Source organism: Triticum dicoccoides, chromosome 1A, assembly GCF_002162155.2.
Source record: "Triticum dicoccoides isolate Atlit2015 ecotype Zavitan chromosome 1A, WEW_v2.0, whole genome shotgun sequence".
Classification (NCBI taxonomy): domain Eukaryota; kingdom Viridiplantae; phylum Streptophyta; class Magnoliopsida; order Poales; family Poaceae; genus Triticum; species Triticum dicoccoides.
The window spans coordinates 357174425-357183901 of NC_041380.1; the positions used below are offsets into that span (position 1 = coordinate 357174425).

Here is a 9477-nt window from a genome sequence, read left to right on the forward strand (position 1 = left end):
AAACCAAAAACAGGCCCACGAATAGAAACGTATCCACTAGAGGGGCGGATACGAATATGATTGTAAATACAGAAGTTGCGGTCAATAAGGTAAGGACCATCAAAACACCAAGCCATCCATTGTAAAGACCATTTTTGGTTCCAATTATCCAGCTGCAGGAGCAATCCTGCAGGCTTGTACTTACGCAACTCTCTAAAATTAGTTTACTACTCCCTCCGTTCACTTTTATAAGACGTTTTAGGCATTTAAGACAGCACCTAAAACAGCTCAATTTCAGCTGTCTAAAATGACTTACAAAAATGAACAGAGGGAGTACATTTTGAGCACGGCATGTGATAAATATTCCCTAAGCATCAAAACGCAAGACACAGTCTCTTAACCGAATTTGAAAATATAGATTGGTTTCAGTGTTTACCATCTTGGCCAACCATGAATTAAACCCCTCCAAAAACTAATGAATTTGTGCACATGAGCCTTGAGTCCCTTATTTTATTGACGAGTGATTGTCCCATGTATCAAAAGTTTGCAAACGCAGATGAGAAAAATACAACTAATGAATTGCCAGCTAAGCTAACATTCTATAAGATGTCATAGAAAAGAAAGGGTACCGTGTAGTAGAACGTAGAGAAGCTGCCTCCCGCGTGTGAAACTCGATAACTCCTACCTCACTGCATGTCAAATGAAATTCAAGTTCAACAAAGACAAGCAATAATCCCCGGCGAATCAATGGACAACAAGTGGCACCTGCAGTACCTATTTGCTGTCATATAGATATACATGCAAGTTCTGGTACTTCAAAATTTCGTCCACCAGGGTAAGTATCAAGTTAACGAAGGTGTATGAAAGTATTCACATTCCGCAACTAAAAACTCCATAGATCAAACAAAAGCAGTCAATACCATCACCAGACTAGCATGAACCAACAGTTGCAGGAGATGCATAGAGCAGTGCAATAAGACCAAGATGTTCATAATTTAACAACTATACCATACTTCTACCCTGTCTAAACTCCATAAAGTTAAACACAGCACAAAACTGTACACCCGCATATCTAAAGATGAAAAGAGGTATTTATGCCAGGCTTCTCCGGCAGAAACTGCTTTATCTCCAGAGCCTGGTTTCCTTTTGCAACACCAGGGAGAGGGAGGCCAAGAGAAAGAGACAACGATCGATCATCTCCTGCGTCCGAACTGGCAAGTTTGCGCGTCTTTGCCGCTGTAGACAGGGATAGTGACAACAGAGGGGAGGAGGATCCCTGTTCTGCCTTCAGCGGTGCCTTATTCATAGTAGTATGTTCTGGAGAGCCTTCATCATCAGACGAAAGAACATGAACAACTTGATCTGAGATGGCTTTTGTCGTCGAACCTAGATCTGAGAGACCCTTGTATGCATAACGTGAGTCATCGTATGGAGTACGCCAACCAGCTGGTAGGGAATGTATCTTCGACAAGCGCTCGCTAGGTAGTTGTTCATCTCCATTAACAATCTTTTGCCTTTTGTAGCTTGACTCAGAATCATGCAAAACGAAGTCCGCCTTCAGGATTGATTCACTTTGATGTTGTAACGATACTTCTGTCAACGATGTGAGCGCCTTCTTCTTGGCCAATATATTGTCAGGCATTGATCTGCTTGCACCCACATGTCGTTCGACATAGCATGGAGCTTCATTCATACTAAAGATCTCCTCATCCTTCATGCTGTCTCTGCCTTCAGTTCCTGAGCCACCTGGAATAAGTAAGATGATGATCAGCAAAACATCTAGCTGCAATCAGTAGCTCATGTTATTATTCTAAAATAGCAGCACCTGTTGTATCACTTGGATATTCCAATTTCATGTTGTGACCTCCTGAGCCCATGGGAGTATAAGTTTCACAGACAACTGCAGTACCACTTCCCAATACAATCTCCCTGGTGACTGCAGTTTCTTGATGATGTATTTCACATGCATCCAGATTTTCATTCCCATTTGTCGACCCCATCAAAGTCTTGTGATCTTCAGATGCACCTGACTTCTCTGTCTCTGATCCAAGAGATACGGGTGAATCATATAATTCATCATCAGGGCACTGGTTCAAATCTATACCCAAAGATTGAGGAACCTTAGGGGAACACACAGGCTTATCAAAAGGTTCAGTGGTTGACACTAGTGGACAAGGATTTTTCACTACAAGCTCTGTTGAGCTATTTGCTTTCCTCGCGTAGAAGACGCCCCAAAAGTAAAGAAAGCCATTCCACCCTGGAAATTATTGAATCAGTTAAATGAGTCACCCAGAGATTATTTTTTTAGACAATAAAAAGAACTAACGTAGGCCTTACGTTGAATCTTTTCCGGCAAATTATCAGATGACAAAATGAGAAGTTCAACGCCATTAATATTTGTTGTGAGGCACAAGTCTTCAACAAGCAACTTTTCCAAGAGTTTGCCGTATCTTTCATAACTGCAAGGAGACAGGGAAATCAGCTAGCTTATTGAGGACAGAAGATAAAGTAATCAAACATTGAGCATTACCTTTCAACATCTTGAGCAAAGAAAAAAAGAGCAATGTTATCTTCACTCGGCTGTACTTCCTTAAATTGATGTGGCCACGATGAACAACGTGGAACTTCTATGAGCCGAATTCTCTGAGGTAATTGTTTGACTACTTCAAGTGCTTTGGCCGAGGTACAGGTGGACAAGTGGGCCTGAATCCCATCATATAGTTCGGAAGAGATTCCAGTTCTTGAAACCTCAAAGATACCTCTGGAAAAGAAATACATGTTAAAAATATGATAACTAACTAGGTAACTGGGCTAAGGGGAGAGAACATACTGCCAGATGTAAGTCTGCTCTGGAATAACTAAAGTTCTGGAAAGATTCCCAAGAGTAGGCAACTGATCAAAAGAATCTTGATGCTTCAAATTTGGCTCGCTCAATTTGTTTTCAGGGGCACAGAGTTTTTGTGCCATTAGGGGATCATGTGGACTCTCGGGCAATATGTCTTCTGCAGCCTGAACTTCCTCTGCACTTTTAATTGACTTATGTTCAGTGCTTTCCAAAACCTCTTGCTGGCATTGTCCCACATTAGGAGTCAAATCTTCTGAAGCACTTTCTCTTGGAACCATACTTAGTAAATCTGATTCAGAAGTCATGGCCAAAGGCTGGCATTGTCCCACATTAGGAGTCAACTCTTCTGAAGAACTTGCTCTTGGCACCATACTTTGTGATTCAGAAGTCATGGCCAAAGGCTGGCATTGTCCCACATTAGGAGTCAAATCTTCTGAAGCGCTTGCTCTTGGCACCATATTTTGTAAATCTGTTTCACAGGTCATGGCCAATGGTGTGGAAAGCACCTCAGGATTAGTTGACATTTTATTATCATTTTTCCTAAGAATGAGTGAAGCTTCACCCACACAATCATTATCCTTATTAACATTTTCCACTGGAAGCAGTGGATCAGAAGTCTTTACAGTATTAGCATCTTTAGAAGAAACCACTCCTGTTGATGTTTGGTGAATAGCAATGCCCCGCTTTTCACTGTTACAGAAAGCAGAGATCTGCTTCTTTTCGATGTTACCTAATTGCAGCAAGCCATGGAATGAAAGCTTGTCAATAAACTGAACCCTGATATTTCCTCAAAAAAAATAATTAGAAATGAACAGTGCTTACCTGGCTTTTTGCTAGTTTTTAGTATGCTTGGTCCAGGCCTTGGATTATCTTGGTCGACTTTTCTATCTCCCGACTTCACAGAACTATCAGGCCTTGGTGATAAAGGTGGTTTCTGAAGAATAAAAGAAGGCCTTCTTTCTAAGAAACTCTTATCGCTCATCGGCTTCAACATTCTTGTTCTTTCATCTCGAGACAAGAGAGATGATTTATTCTGTTTTAATGAACTGGAGTCTTTACTAACTGAACCCTCGCGCTTGAATGACTCTGATTTCATAAGCTTTCTCATTGGCCCCTTTTCTCTAACATCTATTGGGGAATGTTTTACAGGCTTCAGCTTGCTTGCCACACCTTCTGCTAACTGCTTGACCTTTGGTTCGCTCTTCGAATTGTTGAAAGACAATTGTTTCGATAAAGGACCTAGTGGACCAAGTTAAGAAGTTAACAATGCAGTATACTAACAAAAAAAGGGAATAGACATATTATTGCGAATAAAGTGTTTGGTCAAACCTCGTGGTGAAGGAACTGGCGCTTTGCCATTAGCCAGGCTTCCTAATGAATATGACCGTGATAAGGTCATGGAACTTTTGACTGCCTGAACACCCTTCACTGGAGCATTATCAGGTGGCTTAAGATTTCCCTTGTTGGATTTCTTAAACGAGTTTTGATGAGAGAAAATGTCATGTTTCCTAGGGCTTTCTGTCTTGAACGGCCTTGGATTAGAGGATGACGCATTCTCTGCATGCCTCTTGGACGATTTAGGTGGACTCAGCAGGCCTTCACTTGACATTGGCAATTCCATATCAGTGGCAATTCGCAATTTCTTACGATTCAATAAATCTTCTGAACTTTCGTACTTCTTGCCTAATCTTCCGGCTGATGGTGTGCCGCAAGTGGGTGGCCGTGTTTCCGTGTCAGAGGTGACAATTTGAAGCCTCTTACGATTTGCCATACTCCCAAAGTTTTTACTCTTTGCATCCAGCCTCCCGGCATTTGGGCTGGCACACTTCACTTGTCGTGCATCTGTATCAGTTGAGCCTGAATGCAGCTTTACATTATTACCAGACAAGTGATCAGTTACCGGTGTACCAGAAGCAATTTGTTGAGCGCCCAAATTAGTCAAAGCGGTCTTAGGGTTGCTCATGCTTTCTGAATCTTGGTTCTTCCCATTTGAAATGTCAACTGTTGATGCACCGCGGTTGCCTCTTGTTTTAATTCGATCTTCATTAAGCTGGCATTCTTCACATAACCATTCACCATCTGGAACCTTATCCAATTTCACTCGCATGCAATAACTATTCAACAATAAATGTAATGTCAGTAGCTAGCATATTACTCCAAAATAAGTAGAATAGTCCAAATAAGTAAAAAAAATCCCTTCATAAGAGGCTACCATACAACCAGTAGAATAGTCCAAATAAGTAAAATATTTTCCCTTGTATGCAAAATGTTTTCCAAAATAAGTAAAATGTTTCTCCTTATATCTTTCCTTTCATCATCTACTCTGACGGAATTGATATGTATGTAAATATTGTAGAAAGAAAATTGCAATACATGTGTAAAGCCATCAGCATAGTATATTTTTGATAATAGAACCCTCATACATTATTATTATTATTTTTGAGAAACTACCCTAACAGATTGTTTGGTATATAAGTAGACACCTAGATTCAATCTATAGCCCCATCATGGTACATGTCTTAAAAGAGGGATGCAAGAATAATCATCCTCTGAAAGCTAGTTAATTTATGCACATAATTCATGCTTTCCAAAAATATTACTCCCAGTGTGAACAGAAAAATAACTTTCAAATCTGAGAAAGACTTCACTTGCAAATGAAATATTACTGATAACTTAAAATAAGGCATGGCGGTGTTTATCTTACGTATGCTCCGCCCCCTCAAGGCATCTAGTGCATGTAGCCAGAAGATATTCCCTACCGACATCTCCACATATATCACAAACATTAACCTGGGGTACAATGTAAACCAGAGAAGTAAGTGTTACAACACAATGATAATGAAAAAAATACAGACAGCAGAAAAGGAAATGCAACCAAAGCATATAATAAATTATATTCTCCAAGTGCACTCAAATATCATGGCAATATTTATGAAGCGTTAAGTCTTAATTAGGAGTTGAACCTACATGCAAATGGATATGCGATAGAAAACCCAGAATATGGTCCCTACCACCAAATCTTGGATGAGTACAAGGATATATATAACAAAATAAATTATATTCACCAGTTTCCACCGGATACTTTCTCATATAACAATTATCTCCATAGTACAAACTTCCCATTGAGTGTGTTATTATAAGCACAAATTTTTCCCTTCTGAGGAACCCAAGCACTAGTTTGTAAGTTTTTACGTTTTATGCTTCCATGGAGGTCGCTAACCAAAAAAATAAATCCTCTGTACTAAACTAAATCTTTACATAGTCGCCATGCATAACTAAAAATGATTAACGAGCTATACCAGATGTTATTATTTCATCATTTCACACATTGCACAGAAGACTATTTTGACTTCAAGCATCAAAGTAAAAATTCACGACTTCAATCAATTTTCCAGATGAAACAAAGAAGCAAATGGCTGGAGTGAGATAAAGGTCCATTTCATGTTCTAACAGTCCACAAGTATTCTACAGAATGTGTCATCTTAAGCATGTTCCACACCAACTGAACAGTGGCCTATATGTTAAACCTTCGTCAATACTTACTGATCTCTCGATCCAAGCTCACCCCAAACTTACAAATATGGGGTATCTTACATTTGAATTTTTGACTAAACACCATGTTAACTAAGGTTCACATAACAAATTAACATGATTATAGGAGCTGCATTTTGAAAGAGAGTACAGTGGCACAAAGAAGGATTGCGGAGATACTTACATCTATTAAGCTTTCTGAGTTCCCGCACTCTATCATAGCATCATTCTGTGTATTCAACTCTTTATCACTAGCTTTATCCGTTGGTAAACCTTGGTTCTGGTCTTGTTGAACATTGTCATTCCTCTTAGCAAAATCATCAGATAGAATGTCAGTGTGTTCTTGACTGCCATTCCTCGTGCAACGGGTGCCAGTTTCCAGTTCTGTTGATGAAGATCCAGCCTTGATTTTATTTTTGCTACTCGTACTGCAACTAGTCACCATATCATGCTTGTCACCACCAATCACAGGCCTGCTTAATTTTCCTCCTGGTAAATGATCTATGTCATTATTTGGAACTTCCTCAGAAGGTTGTTGCGCTAAATTATCTTGTGAATTCCCTAAACCCTGGCTTGACTTTTTAGGAGATAATCCTTGAGATGCACTAACAGAGGACTGAGTTCGGAGTAACTTTTTGGTCATAAATGTAGGAGAATCTGCAGGAGCTGATCGGTCGGATGAGCTAGGTGGGACAATATGAACATCAGATCTCTTCTTCTCTGTAGATTCTTCCACAAGGGAATTTCTTAGTCTGTTAGGACCAGCAATGTTCTTGTCCTTGACAGTGAGATCACGACTTGACGCAGAAGTAGATAGTTTATCCTTTTTCTTATCCAGCAGAAGTTTGCTTGCTGCTGATGTACCAGTAACACACGAGTTACTATCATCGTGGCACTCTTCTCTAGGTGACCTCGTATCGCTCAATAGCCTTCTACGTTTTGCCGGCATGTTAACCTCTGAATCTGCTGCAATGGATCTCGCCATAGCCTTATGTCCACCATTTTCGGAATAGGAAGCATGGCTTGAAGTGGCACTAAGTTCATCATCATTTTCACCTCCCTTTGTACGGAGCCCTTTCCCACTACGAACTAACAAATTAGTTCTTGATTCTGACCTTGCACAGCACGTTTGAGATGATCCGCAGTCCATATTGGAATCAACAGGTGCAAGATCTCTGTGTAGGCAAGAGGAGCAAGGAGCAGAACAGACATTACAAGTGCCAGATTCTGCTTTCACATGAGGACCATCACTTGGCACTGGTCTTTTTCTTACTGTAGGGTTGTCCTGGCAAAAGGTGGACCAACATTAAGTCTTGGTAAGCCACAAAAATGCACTCTACAGATACAACAGGAACATAACATGGGATGACTAAGTAGATCATCCCTGCAACTGATTAAAACATAAGATTAAGCATTGCTAGGATTAACATACTATCTCTGTTTCATCCGCAATCTGCTGGACTGATCTAAGATTTATTACCTTCAATCGACGGCTGGTAATCCAGAAGCATTTTCAAGATTAGGAAATGGACTGTTTGGCATACATTGTCTACTCACTTTATAAACATCAATGTACAGCGTATTATTCGCGGCAATAAAATCATGATTAGCCTATACTAACCGAGTAAAAAAAGGCCATTGGAGTGTAGTAATGAAATATTTCAAAGCGGATAAGTACTGTGAAGCCCTTTTTCACAGGAGATTAAGTCATCCCCAAAGCAGAGGATGCACTATACAGCATTATGGGATCAGAATCACCTATGAGCATCTGATGCCACACCAGCTAATCTACATGCGAGAGGCATCACAACGCACAGGAATAATGTAGACTAAACTCATCATATGAAACCTGTGGGCATCAGATGACCGAACCAACATGCGCATTTGCACGAAATTCCCATAGAAGAAGAATATGTTGCTGCATATTCAGGGACAACCACACCCTGCAATGCTCACCTCTATCTTGGGGGCCAGTCCCCGCTGTTCAGAGCCCTCTGCCCGTACTGCACCGCCACCGCGTTGTTCCTTGTTCGATTCCTGAAAGGAATAAACACAACAATAAATAACGAGCGCAACTCACGAAATCTGTTAGACTGACGCCTAAATCGGTGCGAAAAATAATATGACGAACCATACGGGGAATTCAAATCAATGGATTCGATCAAATCCGATTCGACCCTCGCAAAACCGCGTCGCCCGCAGACGCTCCCCAACCCCCAAAAAATAACCTAACGAAACAAGCAATCCACAAGCGCGCACGCGCGCACAGTGTCACGAACGCTCACGCGTAACGAAACCTCGAATCTCGAAGCCCCGACGCCACCTATGTCGCCCAATCCCATCCCATCCAATCCCCAAAAACCCGAGGCCGCCGCCGCCGCCACCAACAACAACCGAACGCAATCGTCAGGGGTAGACAGGGCGAGAGAACGGAAGCGGCGGACGGATGTACCTCGAGGAGCGCGAGATCCTTGTGGCGCGTACGATCGTAGAGATCCCTCATCGTGCGTTCGCGGTCTTGCGGCGCCCTCATATGCCCGGGCCCACCCCACTGCCCCCTCGCCGATCGGGGCGAGCCCTACCGCCCGGCGGCGAGCGGCGCGGCGCCGTCCATCCGCAACCAGTCCTCCGGAGAGAGACGGAGATGGGTTGGGGTTTCGCTCTAGCGTGGGGAGGAAGCAGCGGAGCGCAGCCGATGAGGGAGGGAGGGAGAGAGGAGAGGGGAGGGGAGGGGATGAGAGAGAGTGCTTCAGTTTTGGAGTCCCTCGGGGCGGTGACGCGACGGGGGAGCGAGAGGAGAGGAGAGGGGGGACGGGGAAATGAAACGGGACGGGAACGAGGATGGGTTGGCGGGCCCCGTCTGTCAGTCACACGTCATAGCCCATAGCCACAGCTTTAAAATGGTTTTGTAGCAAGTATTTATTTGTTTATCAAAAATAAGCAAGTATTTATTTACCTACCAGGCAAAGGCTGTGATTTTTCTGTGCAGTTAAAGGGAATTATGTAACTTTTCTAGGGTGGGAATATTTTTTTAGTATGCCAAAACAGGCCATTACAGACTGGATACTTATCTACGTTACTTGACTCAGACCCGACTACAACCCGACATTGGTTCTTTCGTC

The 9477-nt window shown here is 42.1% G+C and overlaps 1 protein-coding gene across 1 annotated transcript; it reads right to left on the minus strand.

Annotated features, from left to right (window-relative positions):
- Positions 1-859: 859 nt before the first annotated feature.
- Positions 860-9148, minus strand: LOC119272889. Its single transcript, XM_037554248.1, has 11 exons — positions 8808-9148; positions 8312-8392; positions 6540-7640; positions 5529-5614; positions 4154-4938; positions 3647-4063; positions 2810-3554; positions 2510-2740; positions 2317-2438; positions 1805-2236; positions 860-1725 (listed from the first exon to the last, which is right to left on the minus strand). The coding sequence occupies exons 1-11, from the start codon at positions 8886-8888 to the stop codon at positions 1052-1054; spliced, it is 4755 nt and encodes a 1584-aa protein (XP_037410145.1). The 5' UTR covers positions 8889-9148; the 3' UTR covers positions 860-1051.
- Positions 9149-9477: the final 329 nt, after the last annotated feature.

Bases quoted from the DNA above. Each gene is read 5' to 3' on its own strand.
- LOC119272889 (XM_037554248.1), bottom strand. From the start codon at position 8,888: ATGAGGGCGCCGCAAGACCGCGAACGCACGATGAGGGATCTCTACGAT. The intron at 8,393-8,807 runs GTACATCCGTCC...TATTCCTTTCAG, and splicing joins AGGATCTCGCGCTCCTCGAG to GAATCGAACAAGGAACAACG. The intron at 2,237-2,316 runs GTAAGGCCTACG...AATAATTTCCAG, and splicing joins TTTGCCGGAAAAGATTCAAC to GGTGGAATGGCTTTCTTTAC.